The 17,608-nt window shown below is 41.3% G+C and overlaps 1 protein-coding gene across 1 annotated transcript; it reads right to left on the bottom strand.

Moving 5' to 3' along the window:
* Positions 1-15,535: 15,535 nt before the first annotated feature.
* On the bottom strand, positions 15,536-17,285 carry LOC133910675 (putative B3 domain-containing protein Os03g0621600). The gene is made up of 4 exons (XM_062352988.1): positions 17,015-17,285; positions 16,218-16,688; positions 15,944-16,066; positions 15,536-15,778 (listed from the first exon to the last, which is right to left on the bottom strand). Exons 1-4 carry the CDS (start codon positions 17,117-17,119, stop codon positions 15,536-15,538), a joined length of 942 nt encoding a protein of 313 aa, XP_062208972.1. The 5' UTR covers positions 17,120-17,285.
* Between the last annotated feature and the right edge of the window lie 323 nt (positions 17,286-17,608).

Genomic DNA, 17,608 nt, shown 5'->3' with positions numbered 1-17,608 from the left:
TGTGATGGGTAGTGGTCCAGAAGTAGGCCACCAGCTTCAGGTGCCTGAGGGCAAGATTCTGGTGTATAACAATGAAGGACCCTATCTTATGAATGCTTCCCATTGGCCTGCTCTCATGGTTAACACAGTGAAACCTACCCTGGGGATGGGGCACATTGATGGGTTCTCTAGGGTTGAAACTCAGACTTTGCACTGTGGTGAGGTCCTGGCCCCTAACCCAGTTCTTGGTGAGTGTGATGATGACCTTCAAGGTCTGGAAACCAACTCAGCTGGGAATGGTTGTAACCAAGGGGAGGAGGACATAAACACTGATTCTGACCAAGGGTGGTCCATCCCTGTTGGGAAGAAATCAAGAGGTAGGAAAAAGAATCAACCTTCTATTGCAACCAGATTCAGCACTAGGGTTCCTAGAGGTGGAACCCCAATCCTGGAGAAAGCTATGGCTAGAAGACAACCTAAAGACAAGAGGCTTCAAGGTCAGTCCTCTTCTTCTAACCCTTTTACTATTCTCTGCAATTCTTCTGCCCAACATATTAGTTCTGTTTTGAATGATTTAGAGGTAGAAATAGAGGATATGGAGGGTACTATCACTGCCTTCAAAGCTGAAGAAAGGGCTAGGGCTGCAATTGCTGAGGCCAATTATAGGAACTACCTAAAAAAATGGAGGCAAAGAACATGATGCATGAATCGGATATGAAATCCCTTTTAGGTTTGGCCATGGAGGCTATTGATAATAGCAATAGGGGCATATCAATTCAGGTGAAAGGTAGTCCCACAGGGAGTGGGAAACCTAAAGCCAGAAAGGATGGTCTAAATAAAAGTAAAACAAGAAAATGAGATTTCTTTTTTGGAATGTCAGGGGTCTGGCTAAAAAAGCAAGGAGAGGTCAAGTTAAGGATATTATTAGACAGGAAAGGCTTGATGGTGTAGGGCTACAAGAAACTATGAAGGGAGATTTCTCCAACAAAGAGCTATCCCAGCTGGTTGGTGGCATGAACTTCAGTTGGTTCTGGCTGCCCTCCAGAGGGCTCTTTGGTGGCATTCTAATGGGCATCAAGGTGGATGCCTTGGAAGTGGAAGACTCTTGGATTGGTGACTTCTGTGTTCTACTTACTATTAGAAATAAGGTCTCAAACTTCAAGTGGAATTTGGTGACTGTTTATGGACCTGCTAACCATATCTCCTCACCTGACTTCATTAATGAACTCCAGGCTATATGTGACAAGGGGTCTCTGCCTTTAATCTGTGGGGGTGATTTCAACCTGATTAGGTCTAAGGAGGACATCAATACTGGGCTGATCAATCCTAGACTAGTGGACTTGTTTAACAGCTTCATTGATAGGAATCACTTGGTTGAAATTAAAAGGAATGGACCCAAATACACCTAGACTAATAGGAAAGATAATTTGGTCATGGTGAATTTAGACAGAGTGTTGACCACCACTGAATAGGAAAACCAGTACCCTTTATGCTCAGTAATCACCCTGACCAGGGTGGGGTCTGATCACTGCCCCATTTTGCTTGACACTGGTGAGAAGGCTCAGCCCAGAAAAAGTCTATTTTTCTATGAAAAACAATGGATCTTGCAGCATGATTTCAAGGATAAAGTTTCCCAGAGATGGATTGCTTGGAGGCAAAGGATGCCAAGTCAGATCTGCTCTCTAGACAAATGGCAAGGGGGCTTAGGCCACATTAGGCAATTTCTCAAAGGATGGAACCTCACCCAAATTGGGGATAACAAGAAGAAAAGGCAATCTATCAAGTCAAAATTGGAAGCTTTAGATAGGAAAGCTGATGAGCAGGGGCTCAGTGAAGCTGATTGGGAGACTTGGTATAACTTAGAGCATGAAATGGAACTTCTTTATCACATGGAAGAGATATATTTGCAGCAAAGGGGTGGGCAGGACTGGATCCTGAAAGGGGACAATAGCACTAAATTTTCCATCAGTGTGCCAACGGTAGAAGAAGGAAATGTCAAATCCTCTCCCTGGAAACTGAGAATGGGGTTATTACTGAACAACCTGATCTGGAGAAGCATGTTGTAGTTTTTTACAAAAAACTCTTTGGTTCCAACCCTCAACCAAGAATGCATCTTAAAGAGGGATTCTGGGATGGAGGTCACCAACTATCTCTTCAGGACAAGGAGTCCTTAATCCAAGAGATCTCAGAGGAAGAGATGAAACAGGTAGTTTTTAGCATGAAAACAGATTCAGCTCCTGGCCCCAATGGGTTTGGGGTCCATTTCTTCAGGCACTTCTGAGATGTCCTCAAAGGTGACGTCATGGACATGGCCAAAGATTTTCACAAGGGGAGCCTTGACCTGAAAAGACTGAACTATGGTGTCATCACCTTGTTGCCCAAAATGGAGGAAGCAATTTCTATCAAACAATACAGGCCAATCTGTCTGCTGAATGTGGACTTCAAAATTTTTACCAAGTTACTCACACAGAGGATCACTCCCTTGGCTCCTCACCTAATCAACCACCATCAGACTGCTTTTATCAAGGGGAGGAGCATTCTGGGTGGGGTTGTGGTCCAGCATGAGGTGCTACATGAACTGAAACAGAGTAAGGCAAAGGGTGTCATCCTCAAGCTAGATTTTGAAAAGGCATATGACAAGGTGAGATGGAACTTCCTACAAGAAATGATGGCTGGGAAAGGGTTCCCTGATACTTGGATAAAATGGGTGATGCAATCTGTCCAGTGTGGGCATGTATGCATTAACATAAATGGGCAAAGGAGCCCCTACTTTAAAACCTATCAAGGGTTAAGATAGGGTGACCCACTCTCCCCAATCCTGTTCAACTTGGTGGCTGAGGTCCTGGGAGATATGGTTGACAAGGCTGTAAATAAGAACCTATTTAAAGGGGTCCTGGCTCATTTGATACCAAGGGGGGGTGTCACATATCCAATATGCTGATGATACCATTCTGATGATTGATGGGTCAGATCAATCTATCCTCAATCTGAAGATTCTTTTGTACTGTTTTGAATGGCTGTCAGGACTAAAGATCAACTTTCATAAAAGTGAGGTATTTGTCTCTGGTTTTGAACAAGCTGATAAAGAAAGGGTTGCCAACATGCTGAACTGCAAATTAGGGGAACTCCCTATGAACTATCTAGGGATTCCTATCTCTGACCAACACCTAGGGGTCTTTGAGCCTTTGAGTTTGAAAATGTGTAAGAGATTATCCCCCTGGAAAGGGAAGGACATGTCCTCAGGGGGAGACTCACCTTGACCAACTCCTGCTTAAGTAGTCTGCCAATCTATACTATGGGGTTCTACCATCTTCCAGCAAGGGTGCATAGGAAGATGGACTCCATCAGAGCGAACTTCTTCTGGCAAGGTGCCAATGAAAAATTTAAATACCACATGCTGAAGTGGGAGGCTGTTTGCAGACCAAAGGAGTTTGGAGGCCTAGGTAAACACCAAGAGGCTGAATGAATGTCTTCTAGTCAAATGGATTTGGAAGATAATGAACAATAGTGATGAAGCTTGGTGCCAGATCATAAGAGCAAAGTATATGCCTGATGGGTTATTTTTTAGAGCCAAGAAAAGAGGGACCTCATAATTCTGGCAAGGTGTTCAAAAAGTCAAACACCTTTTCCAATTGGGAGCTCAGTACAGGCTAATAAAGGGGACAAGATTGTATTATGGAATGATGTATGGCTGGGAAATACCCCCATTAAAGTTCAGTACCCATACCTCTTTGACCTTTGTGAGGATCCTTAGGCATTGGTGGAAGACCGCACTTCTGAGGGCAGCTGGGTGCTAAAATTTAAGTGAAATCTGAATCAGCTGGAAGGTGATAGGTTGCAATTACTGTATGAACAGCTGCACAAAATTCATCTTAATGAGGGAGAAGATGAAGTGCTTTGGATGTTGGATAAATCTGGCAAATATACCACCAGAACCTTGTATAAATTCCTTACTTTTGGTGGGGTGGTTAGCAAGGGTGCTGAAATGATCTGGGGCAGCAAAATTCCACTCAAAATTAAGATCTTTTTGTGGCAAGCTTCAACAATAAACTGCAATCGGCAGCTAGTCTGAAAAAGAGAGGGTGGAAGGGATGTGCCAATTGCTGTCTCTGTGGGAGACTGGAAACATCAGACCATATCCTATTTTCTTGCCATTTAGCCTGTTTCTCCTGGTGTAGCCTGTTTGAGTGCTTTGGTTGGATGGGTTAGCCAAAATCTTTGGGGGATTTGTTGGTTTGGCTCAATTTGAATTTTAAAAATTTGCGCTTCCTGGGTTTGTTTCTTTTTGCAGGCTTTGAGTGGGCTATTTGGAGGACTCGCAATAAAATGGCAATTGAACAGAAATTCCCTGCTGCTCCAATTGATATTCTGTTTTCTGGGATCTCATTCTTGCAGAGGTGGAGGGTTCTTCTCAATCCTGATGAACAGGCTAACATGGAAACTATGGTGTCACATCTGCTCCGTTGGATCTATGCATTTCATGCTAACCCTGTGCCTCTCATGGATGTGGTGGAGATTTAGTCATTGGACAGTTGGTTGGTGAGCTGAGCTTGAGGTGCTCAAGGGTGAGCGTCGGCTATTTTATTGTGTGTGACAATGGTTGTAATCCTAGTGCTCATTTCGTTAGCTGGTATCTACAGCTGGTTGTCTGGTGTTTTCCTGTCTTTTTGTTCTGTTTTGTGTCTGTATTAGACCACTTTTTTGGCTTTCAATATAAGCTGGGGAAACCCTTGTCTAAAAAAAAGAAAAAAAGGAAATAAGAAAGGAGGAAACACTAAGGAAGAAATCATAAAGGCAAAGGATTAGGTAAAGGCAGTTGCAAGGAATCATCAATGAACGAGAGGTAAGAGCGAATTTTCTGCAGAGCCCAAGCTGCGCGGAAATGTTTCCTGCAGGACAACAAAGTCCTCCTCTGGGCACTGGCTTCTTGGTGTTCATGCGCCTATCGGTCTTCAGAGTTCAAAGGCGTAACTTGATGGAAGAACGGGGGAGAGCAAGGGCCGTATTACCAAAGCCCCAATGGCTGCCAGTCGGAGGCCAAACCTACATGAGTACAAAATGGGGAAGGCCAAGGGACCTGCGTTCATATTGTCTGAAGGCCATAAATACTTCAACTGTCCAACTCCACTGTGCTAGCTCCGGTTGCAAATACAGATCATTTTAGACTTGTACACAAGGATTAAGAAAGTATATTAAATGACTTTGTTGACTTTTATTTATTCTGCATTGAAAAAATAACTCATTTATTTGTAAGAGTAGTAGTATTTATTAAACAAGAGTAATAAGAAGGAACAAAAGAGAAAAAAGTGCATACAAGTTCAAGAATAACATATATTTAGAGAATAGTTAAAGAGGCTGAAACGATCTATATTTGCAATCAGAGGGAGTACTCTATTACTAGCAGTGGAGTATTTTAGATGGATGTTTGTATGTTTCTGACCAGTGAGAGCCTTACAGACACAATTTTTGTACTTCTTGATTGGAGCGCCCTTCGGGTGTCCATATTTTGGCCGATTTCCATCTCAACAAAGAAAGAACTCAAAATAAATGGGAGGAGAGGTGAAACTCAACTAAAAAGGAAAAGGGAACTTATAGCTCAAAGTTTTTCAAATAGGTCTTACTGAAAAAATTTTAGACAGAGGCCTAGTATCATCTTCATCAAGTTTCATGGATAATGGATTGGCAACCTATGCACAGTAAAATGCAATGCACTTATAGAAATAAGATTGACGACTAGAGAGGGGTGAATAGACGGCTCAACAAATTTCTTGCAAAATCAATAGCCTTCTCCTATTTGGATCACCCAACGCACCTCAAAACTCAAGCGGAAGCAAAAATCGAGATAAGTTTTAACAAGAGAAAATAGAGGCAACATGACTCCACGGATGGTATATGAACCATAAGTTATATTTAAGATCAATTCATGTGTCTTAGCACTTGAAAGATCACAACTAGTAAAGAAACAAAAAAAATGAACACCGAGCAACGAAACTCTCTAAATTGATTGTCTAGAGGCAAGAGAATTCAAGACCCCATCACAGAAGCGTATGTATGCAAATTTTATGCCTCTAGCAACAAAACAAATGATCTCACAAGATGCTAAAATTTTAGTCTAAAAATAAAAATCAAAATCAAAACCGGAAAAGAAAAACTTGCACACAAGGCAAGGGAACCAAGAGAGGGAAACTAGAAGGATGAGAATTTAAGCATATGAAATAAAATAAAATTTATTACTCAAAGAGGTCAACACTATTTTAAGTGTATTACAAAGATTTACCTTTTAAAACTCTCACATATTAAATAGGTTAAGCGCACATACTCTTCTTCACTAAAACCCTAGCACAGTACTATCATATGGGTGGCACAAGGGGCTCAAATGGCTGGTTTATTCTCTCTCTAGCCCTACCCCTCTATTTATAGGCCTAGAAAACTTGACCTCTAAGTTTCCTAGCTTTTTACCAAAATACCCATATCTTGTAGTACACTTCCACCTACCACCGAGGGTATTTTAGTTTATTTTCTTCTCCATTCATCGGACGACCGCGACGCCTTTACAACTTAGCTTCGCTTCGATGCAAGCTTCGTGATGGTGACACGTATTCCTCCAATCCTCCCACGATTTTAAGATCAAAGCGCGAAACCCTAGCACGCTTCTCAAAGCGTGACTAACTGTCACTTACTTCCACCTAAAGCAAGCACTCCGGTGACGACACGTATCCTCCGTCTTGCGATCTTGACCGCCGGCAAATCTCTCTCGCTCCCGATCCCTCGGGCCGTTTTGTCACTTGCACCGGTATTTCCTTCGCTTGATTTTGTCAATATGCTATCTTCATCATCTGTTTCATGCTTTGCTTGATCTTCATGTGTACAGTTAGGATGACCCTTGACTCCGTCCGGCTCTCCTTGATCGTCCGACACCAAGCACCCGCTTAGCCCTGATCACTCGCCGTCAACCACCAAGTTGCATCCGTCACATGCACATCATGAAACAAGCAAACATATTTCTCCACACTCCAAAACATCTCCAGGTTACCATAAAATCAAAAACTTCAACTCAGAGCACATTCTGCAGAAAACGTGAACACCAGATGTTCTTGTGTGTTCTGCTCCTGAACACCGGATCATCCAGTGAGTGTAACACGAAAATTTTGCTCTCTACAAGAAAAGGTCCGATGAGTACACATTGTCCACACCAAAACTTCCGATGAACACCGGAACTTTCAGTGTGTGTAATTTTTCTACGTACAGAGAAGAATTCACCGACTCCAAACACCGCCAACTCGAATTAGACATGAACAAGAACAAGCATCCACAAACATATGCTAACCAAGTTTAAGACACATCAACTATTGTCAATGCCTCATCACATGCAAGCCAAGGTACTTCTCCACTTGGTTTCTCAATCTCCCCCTTGATGAGTCAAGTAGTGTTTTTGCGACATAAGGAACACATGTTCCCCCAAGAGTCTATCATGAGCTAAACATTTGACAAAGATAGAAAATATAGTGCAATATTTCCTAGTCCACAATCTTGAATCAAGAAGCCTAGAGCAAGATATCCATCGAGCTAGCCTTAACACAAGTATTGACTAAGCCAAAGAATATAGTGATCAAGAGTGTAGCATTTCATAGCCAACATGATTCATAAAATTGCTAAATTTCATATTAAGGAGGGCAAGCTTGCTTGAAATGTATCATGTCAAAACATCAAGAAGAGCCTAAGATTAAAATATTGCTCCACACAACTACTCAACTTAGTCCAAATTCAAGTCTAGCAATCGAAAATGCTAAACACATATAAGTCAAAGCTCAACTAATATGAGTATCTTACATTATGAAATGTAATGAAAATACAATAAAATTAAAATAGAGAATCTACAAAGGACAACTCCTCACACAATGTCATAGGGATGATACACACCAAGCTCTCCTCTCAAATAGAAAAATCTTGTAGCATCTAGAGGCTTGGTGAATATATTGGCTAGTGGTGTTAGGTATCTATGTAGCTCAACTCAATATCTACCTTCTTATTGTGGTCTCTTAGAAAGTGAAATATCATATCTATGTGTTTGGTTCTGAAGTATTGAACTGGGTTGTTGGCTAAGCTTATTACACTGGTGTTATCATATAAAAGTGGCACACTCCTGAAATTCAACCCAAAATCCCTCAAAGTAGCAACCATCCATAAAATCTGTGAACAACAGCTAGCAATAGCTACATATTCAGCTTCATCAGTAGACTGCGCAACGCTAGACTGTTTGCGAGAAGACCAACACACAAGAGAAGTACCCAAGAAGTGACCAGTACCAGAGGTACTTTTCCTATCAATTCTACAACCAGCAAAATCCGCACCCTAAAAACCTTGAAGAGAAAGCCAAGAGGAAACAGAAAACCAAAGCCCATATTCGAGAGTGTGCTTGAGGTACCTCAGAATACGTTTCACCGCTTGGTGGTGAGACGTCCTTGGTGATGCCTGGAAGCAAGCACGCAAGCAGACACCGAAGTGGATGTTGGGTCTTATCGCCATCAAGTGCAGGAGAGAGCCGATCATACTCCTGTACTCCCGTTGGTCCACCTCCTCACCATCTTCATCTGGATCAAGCACGGTCGAGGTAGCCATCGGTGTTGCCATGGGCTTCGCATCACTCATGTCGAACTTTTTCAGTAAATTCATGGTGTGCTTCCTTTGGTGGACGAATGTACCTTTCTTGCATTGCTTAATTTGCAGCCCAAGGAAGAAGTTGAGCTCGTCTATCATCGACATCTCAAACTCTCTGCTTATAGTTTCTGCAAACTTGGCCACAAGTGCATGCGAAAAGCCGCTAAAATGATATCATCCACATATATCTAAACAAGTAAAAAATCATTGTCATGCCTGAGAGTGAACAAAGTTTTATCAGCTGACCCCATCACATACCCATGCTCTAGCAAGAAAGACCTAAGCCTATCATACCAAGCTCTAGGTGCCTGCTTAAGCCCATACAAAACCTTTCTCAGATTGTAAACTCTATGTAGGTATTTGGGATGCTCAAAGCCTGAGGGTTACCTAACATAGACCTCTTCCTGAATGAAACCGTTTAGGAAAGTACTCTTGACGTCCATTTGATACAACTTGAAACCCTTAGATGCCGCGAATGCAAGAAAGGTCATATTGGCTTCTAGCCTAGCTATGGGTGCAAAAGTCTCTCCAAAGTCTATCCCCTCAACCTGAGTGTAACTCTGAGCCACTAGTCTAGGCTTGTTTCTCACTACAGATCCATCCTCCCCCTGTTTATTTTTGAAAACCTATTTTGTACCTATGGTGTGAACATTAGGGGGTGGCTCTACAAGGGCCCAAACTTGGTTTCTCTCAAAATTTTCAAGCACTTCATGCATGGCATTGATCCAACTTGAATCAGATAAAGAATATCCAACATCATGAGGTTCAAAAGAAGTAACGAATACAGAATCAGTAAAATGAACATGAGAAGCAGATTTGGACCTCGTTAGCCTCTCATTGATGTCACCGATCATCGTCTGTGGAGGATGTCGCCACTGAATGTGTTGAGGGGCCTCATGCTATGAGTATACCTCCCCCTCAAACACTGCTGGTGCAGGCTCAAAAGCAGCTGAAGTGGAAGTAGAGGCTATAGGAACCTCTGCTGGAGGAGAAGAAGCAGGAGCCAGCTCTGAAGCAGCTGTGATAGAGGAAAGTAGTAGATCATCATTGTCATCGCCAAGAGCTGGAAGGTCGCCATCTGCAAAGATACTCTCGCTCATCTCCTGATTACCTGTACACTCAAAAACAGAACTAGCATAGGGGCTTGACTCATCAAAAGTCACATCACAGGATTCCATAATGATGTTAGTGTCAAGATTGTAAACCCTGTAAACATGACTATGAAGAGAATACCCCAAGAAAATATTATCAGAAGAACATGACTCAAACTTGTCAAGATTGCCACGCTTTAGGACGAAGTACTGACACCCAAAAACTCTCAAATGCGAAACCTTCGGCTTCTTCCCAAAGAGCAACTCATAAGAAGTCAAATTCAAGATCGAGCATAAGAAAATCCGATTTGAGATGTAACACGATGTGCTAATGGCCTCAGTCCAAAACTTTCTAGGAGTCCTATACTCATCGAGCATCGTCCTAGCCATCTCAACCAAAGTCCTATTCTTTCTCTCAACCATGTCATTCTGCTGAGGAACACGTGGGACAGAAAACTGATGCTCAATGCCATGCTCAAGATAGAAAGCATCAAAGAGATAGTTCTTGAACTTGATGCCATTATCATTGCGAATTGCTTCCAATGCACCAAGGAGTTCCTTGAACAATTTCAAAGCTATGCTCTGAAAGTGTGAGAACACTTTATCCTTGCTCACAAGAAAGAAGACCCAAGAGTAGAGAGAGAAATCATCAACAATAACAAGAACATACCACTTCCCACCTGATGAACGAACTCGAGAAGGACCAATAGTGTCTATATGGAGAAGTTCTCATGGTTTTTCAGTCATCACTAGATTGATTGGTGGGTGGGAGGCAACAACCATCTTGCCATACCGACAAGGAGCACAAACAAGATTCTTCTCAAACTTGAGCTTGAACAATTCTTAGATCAAACCTAGGGCACTCAAATGAGTAAATAAATCAAACCTCATGTGTCCTTGTCTCCTATACCACATCCAAAGCTTGGAAGAATGTTGAGCAATCAAACAATAAGAAGAGCTAAGAGACTCAGAAAAATCAGCTCCAAAAACTCTCCCAACTCGAGAAATTTTGCAAATTAAAGTGCCAGAAGAATCGAGAACTCGAGAAATACCACGTTTGAAATGCACTTCCAAGTTCTCATCCAACAACTAAGATACAGAGAGAATGTTGCATCCTAGATGCTCCACCAAAACTATATCCTTGAGAGTGAAACTCTCATTCACTCTTACCATACCTTTGGCTTTCACTCTTCCTTTCCGATCATCCCCGAATGTGATGTACTCGTGTCGCTTCACGGGGGTGAGGCTTAAGAACCATGATGAATCTCCGATCATGTGACGCGAACAACTGGAGTCAATTAGCCACTTGTTCTCCAAGCCTTCACATGCCGACTATATATAAGAAGAACAATAGGTGGATGACTCAGTACTGGGGTTAGTCAAAAACCTCTTAGGAATCCAGTACTAGGTCATCCGCCCTGAAGTGGTAAAAGCATGTGCAAATAAAACAGGTCTGGCATGCTGAGAGTGAGTACCACGATTAGGAAAATGTGGTCCGCCTAAGCGCTGAGACTCAAAACCTCTTACACATGGACCAAAACTATATGAGTCATGGTAAAATCCACGCCGTGCAACACCTCTAGGAAGAGACTGAAAAGCGCTAGGGACTCATGAGTGGAAGCGAGGAAAAGACTCATGTACACCAACAAAGGGGCGACACATGTCCCGGGTGCTCCATTCCTACTCACATCGCTCATCTCTCCTACGGCGAAAGCCAAACCCAACCAAGTGACCCTCTCTCTGGCAGTAGTGCAGTGGTAGCGTCTCTCAGGAACTCGACTGCTGGTCACTCGGGGCTCTCTCATCTTTGGCTATGGAGCTCTTTTGGGTTGTGATGTAGGTTTCTTCTTTGTGGGTTGAGGAATGGGTTTCTTGATGGATTGCTGTGGCATTAATTTTGGACTTCTCAGCTTCTATGATACTAGTTGTGGTGAGCATAGTCTTACTCTCCTCACTGTAAGCCACCCTCTCAAAACCCAACCCAAGAGCCAAACCCACCTTATCAGCACATATCTTGGTCTTGGCCAAGATCAAATTCATTTTCCCTTTGGCCTCTGAACACTTCTACACCAGAGAAAAGAGGTACTCATTCTCAGTTAAAAGCTTTTGAACTTACCCTCTAACTCAGCTGAGTTTGTCCTGAAAGATAGTGCAGGTGGAACAATTTAGCTGCACATCCTTAGAAATCCCAGCACTCTCCAATCTAGACTCTGGCTCCTTCAGACACTTGTCTTTCAGTTCAACATCATTTACAAGCAAAGGAAAATTCTTACAAGCACCTAAAAGAGTAGACCTAAACTCCTCCTCAAAAAGCTTCTTCTCGGCACTCTCAAGACGACTGACGACTTGAGCATGCACATTATGAAGCTCGGCAAGTTCAGCCATAACAATTAGGCAACTCTCACACTTCTCAATATCAGGCCTAGACCTAAGCAATATAAATTCAGTAAAGATAGACTCATACTTAGGTCTAAGATCCTTCAACTCATGCATAGCTTTCTTAAGTAACCTATCCTGGCTGCTAACTAATTGCCACCACCAGGTCCGGAAACCATTGTCGTGTTCTGAGACAAGGGATTTTCGAGATCAATCCGAGCCGCTTTGGCTATCTCGGTGGACTTGAGCTTATTGAAGAGCTCATCACAAATCAACGTGTCGTAACTTGGAGACTCTTTAATGCTCGAGATCTTCACTTCCCATATGCTACAGAAAATAGCATAGAGAAGCTTGATCGCTCTCTCGTGATCAGAATAGGGCAAAACACCAATTGATCGAAGATTGCTAACAATCTCATCACAGCGAGCAAACATCGCATCCAAAGACTCTCTAGGGTTTTGCACAAACAGTTGGTATTCTTGGTTGTATGTGCTTCCAGATCTCCCGAACAGTACAGAGGTGTTGAACCCTGTCAAACTCATTCCGACTCAGGCTAGTGAACAAAATATACTGACCTTATTGTTGGCCTCGTACTGTTCGATTTTGAACCTGAGTCGTGCGACCAGCAGGGATCTCGTAGTTGGAATCAACTACTTCCAATATTGCACTTTCTTGGCTTAGAATATAGGCCTCCATACGCACCTTCCAGTATAAAAAATCACGACCATCAAACAGCGGAATCTTCTCACTTCTCTTCATATCACCTACAGATCACACAGCCGGTTAAGGTCAACAAGTGATCAAACCGGCTCTGATGCCAATTGTAGCAATGAAATTGACGACTAAAAGGGGGTCAATAGACGCCTCAATAAATTTCTTACGAAATTGATGACATTCTCCTATTTTGACCACCCAGTGCTCCTCAAAACTCAAGCAAAAGCAAAAATCGAGAAAAATTTTAACAAAAGAAAATCAAGGTAACATGACTCCATGGATGATATATAAACCATAGGTTCCATTTAAGATCAATTCATGTGTCTTAGCATTCGAAAGATCACAACTAGCAAAAAAACAAGAAAAGATGAACATCGAGCAACGAAACTCTCCAAATTGATTGTCTAGAGGCAAGACAATTCAAGGCCCCATCACATAAGCGTGCGTATAAGAAATTTTATATCTCTAGCAACAAGAAAAATGATCTCATAAGATACTGAAATTTCAGCTAAAACCAAAAACGAAAATCAAAACCGGAAAATAAAAATTTGCACACAAGGCAAGGGAATTAAGAAAGGAAAACTAGAAGGAGTGGAATTCATGCATATGAAACAAAATAAACTTCATTACTCAAAGAGATCAGCTCTATTTTAAACGGATTATAAAGATTTACCTTTTAAAACTCTCGCCTATTATATAGACTAAGTATTTATCCTCTTCTCCACTAAAACCCTAGCATAATGCTCTCATATGGGTGACACAAAGGGCTCAAATAGCTAGTTCATCCTCTTCCATAGCCCTACCCCTCTATTTATAGGCCTAGGAAAGTTGACCCCTAATTTTTTTAGCTTTTTCCCAAAATACTCCTTTCTTCTAATACATTTCTACCTCCCATTGAGGGCATTTTAATCAATTTTTTTCTCCATTCATCGGATGGCCGCAACGCTTTTATGACTTAGCTTCACCTTAACGCAAGCTTCACGATGGTGTCACGTACTCTTCTAGTCCTCCCACGGTTTTGAGGCTAAACTGTGAAACCCTAACATGCTTCTCAAAGCGTGACTAGCCGCCACTTGCTTCCACCTGAAGCAAGTGCTCCGATGATGACGCATGTTCTCTGTCTTGCTATCTTGATCGTCGGCAAGTCTCTCCCTCTCCTAATACCTCAGGCCACCTTATCACTTGTACCGGTATCCCCTTCGCTTAACTTTATCAACACGCCATCTTCATCCTCTGTTTTATGCTTTACTTGACCTTCATTTGTACAGTTAGGATCACCCTTGACTCCGCCCGATCCTCCTTGATCGTCAGGCACTAAGCACTCGTTTAGCCCCGATCATCCGTCGTCGACCACCAAGTTGCATCCGTCACCTGCACATCAATGAAATAAGCAAACATATTTTTCCACACTCTAAAACATCTCCAGGTTAGCACAAAATCAAAAACTTCAACTCAAAGCACATTCTGTAGAAAATGTGAACACCGGATGTTCCGGTGTGTTATGCTCCTGAACACCGGACTATCTGGTGAGTGTAACATAATCTATCCTAGAAAACTGTTGCTCTCTACAAGAAAAGATCCGGTGAGTATACACTGTGAACATCGGAACTTCCGGTATGCGTAATTTTTTTACGTACAGAGAATAACTAGTTTGATTGGTGCGCCTACGTCGTACCCATTTTTATTTTGCTGTGTAGAGCACGACAAAAGAAGACTAAAAAATTAAGTTAACAAATTTTGTACATTTCAATATTTATTTATGAAATTATTAATGTTAATCACATTAAATTAATTATAGAGAAAACAATAGTACTTTTATGTATGCACATAGTTTTAACATGTAGGTGAAAGTAATACTAACCTAAAAAAATTGTTTCATATTTTTTTGATTTTTAGATACTTTTCTTTGCATTTTAAATTTTTTCAGCCGATTTATTAATGTAACTAATATTCATTTTGATATTTTTCTAGAATTTATTGAAAAATAAAATTGCATATATATGTATACGTATATATACATATATATACGTATACATATATATACGTATACATATACATATATATGTACATAGTATACATATATATATATATATATATATGTATACCTATACGTATATATACGTATATACACATATATATACATAAGGCTCACTGCTACAGTAGCAGGGGCGCTGATTCCGCCACCGTTAGGACATAGTATTGATTTGATTGGCGCACCTACATCGTGCCCGTTTTTATTTTGCTGTGTAGAGCACGACAAAAGAAGACTAAAAAATTAAGTTAACAAATTTTGTACATTTCAATATTTATTTATGAAATTATTAATGTTAAGCACATTAAATTAATTATAGAGAAAATAATAGTACTTTTATGCATGCACATAGTTTTAACATGTAGGTGAAAGTAATACTAACCTAAAAAAATTTGTTTCATATTTTTTTGAGTTTTAGATATTTTTCTTTGCATTTTAGATTTTTTCAGTCGATTTATTAATGTAACTAATATTCATTTCGATAGAAGCTTAAAAAGTATGCTACACCGACAAAATTCCTCAAACATAAGCAAAGCTTGTTGCTAACCTACACATTACATCTGTAGGACTAAGGATAGCATATATACATTCCATTGAGCGAACCAGAAGGCTGCCAACAGTTCAACACAAACGCACTACTGTTGTAAAAACTTCTAGCTACATCAGAGAACTATATAAGCAATCTCTATTTCCGAACTATATGAACGTTCATCGTGAGCCTCATTTTGTTCTTCAGTAGTTCAAAGAGGCAGATATCACCTATCTGCAGCCTGTTATCACTTACAAACTCCTTCCACCCTACAGAAAGCCTCCTCAAATTCTTATTCGTAATACGAAACTGCACTTGCCAGAGCTTGCCGTTTAGCTGAAGCTTTCCAATTTGGTCCTCCCATGGAAGAAACTGATTGGCATATTTTTTACAGAAGCCCTGATCACAGAGTGCGGGAAATGTTTTAAGGTGACAGTTCAAACAAATTATGACAGCAAATTAAGATGCCATCATAATGCAAGGCTCATATACTACATGGTTATGAATTTGCAGATCTTACACTGATAATTACAACTCATTCAAGCATGGAAAAATCGAACTCACCAGATAGCAAGGGTGTCGAGTAATGTTGCTTTTTGTCATGACAGTCCCAAACATGGGGATGTCAGGACAAACGGCTCGGACTTTCTTTTCTACTTTCATACTTTGCATTGGAGTGAGATGTGTCTACGATGAGAAGATGTAACTAGTCACATAAGGTATTTCTTGATCATCTTCTGAGGAAGAAACATCTGCAGAATCTTCAATGCCCAAAATAAAAAAGAGTAAGCATGATCTAGCAAAGGTAATTGCAGATAAGCTGTGCACAATGGCACACAATAGTATGAGTTCTGTTATTACCAAATAGGCTGAGGTGACTGGTTGGTAAACTTATATTCATCTTGTTGCACTGGTTTGATCCCTTTTTTTGAATTGGAGTTGGCTCTTCACTTCTTGCCGATTTCATGGGCTGGTGGTCATCAGAGTCGCTTGAAATTTCAATAAGATCTCTGTGCCTTTGTTGAACATGATAGCAAATGTTCCCAGCAACATTTGAGGATTCTTTCACACAACAGCTCGTATCAAAGATTAGAACCTCAAACTGAAAGTTTCCATTGTATCTGAATACGAGGAAGTCACCAAGCCTTATGTTATGAGTGCTGACAAATGTCCCCCATCCTCCTTCGAGGACCAACTTATTCGGATAGTTGGCAACCACAACATTGCAAGTGTTACCGTTACATACTTTGATTTTGACCGTTCCTTGGATCTTCTTCCTAAAACGTCGTACAAATTTATGTGGTATGGTCTACAATGATAAGAGAAAAAAAACATTGAATTTAAAAGCAAAAGCTCTTATGACGTCAGGAAACAATAATGTTACAACTAGGATGCTCAGGAAATTTTTGCTAGGTTAAGGTATTGCTACACAAGTATTAAAATGTTTTAGGCTTTTGGCGAATTTGTTCAGAATTATTGTGTTTACAAGAAATAAACTATCCATATTACGGTGGAACAACGAAACTTATATACTGAATCTCAGCTTCTTACGTACCAAATTAGGTGCAACTGAGAATTCTATTTGAGATGTAATCTTAAATTAGTTAGAATCAGTGAAATTTTATAATGGCTTACCATTTGATGTCGAAAATCACCCAGCATAACCTTGAAGAAATACTTGTCCACATCACCTATATCCCAAAAATCCCTTACTCTGCATCTTTCACAAGAATCGTTCATTCTATGGTCGAGTCTCACCTACTATATAAAATATTGAAATGTGGTTAGTATTACAAAAGGGAAACTTAAATGGAGTTCAGATTCAGACTAATTGACGAAAATAAGATGTGTAGAACTCCACTTTGTTGTGAGACTCCGTGATATAGGGTAAAGTAGGATGAGCAAAGCATCAAGAGTCAAGACTAATCAAGAATGGCAAGCGTCGGAGAGAAACCAGCACCTGTAAGCGCCGCAAGAGGGAGGAGGCAGAGGAAGGAGGGCGACGCACGCGTGTCCATCCGCCGCAGGAGAGCGTGTGGTGTCGACCGGCGCCGCGAGAGGGAGAGAGAGCCGAACCGACGGCGAAGCTTGGAGCGGAGAAGCGATCGGTCGGTCACCAGTCCAGGGAGGCGCCAAATGGCAGGAGGGCGACGCACGCGTGTCCGTCCGCCGCAAGGAGCGCGTGGCGTCAACCGGCTGCAGCCCGCCAAATGCTGCTGCACAGCGGCC

The sequence above is a fragment of the Phragmites australis genome, chromosome 3 (assembly GCF_958298935.1).
Source record: "Phragmites australis chromosome 3, lpPhrAust1.1, whole genome shotgun sequence".
In the NCBI taxonomy this organism is placed as follows: Eukaryota; Viridiplantae; Streptophyta; class Magnoliopsida; order Poales; family Poaceae; genus Phragmites; species Phragmites australis.
This window is presented reverse-complemented; position numbering and strand designations above follow the sequence as displayed.

Bases quoted from the DNA above. Each gene is read 5' to 3' on its own strand.
- LOC133910675 (XM_062352988.1), bottom strand. From the start codon at position 17,119: ATGAACGATTCTTGTGAAAGATGCAGAGTAAGGGATTTTTGGGATATA. The intron at 16,689-17,014 runs GTAAGCCATTAT...TTATCATTGTAG, and splicing joins GTGATTTTCGACATCAAATG to ACCATACCACATAAATTTGT. The intron at 16,067-16,217 runs GTGTGCCATTGT...TTCTCATCGTAG, and splicing joins ATAACAGAACTCATACTATT to ACACATCTCACTCCAATGCA.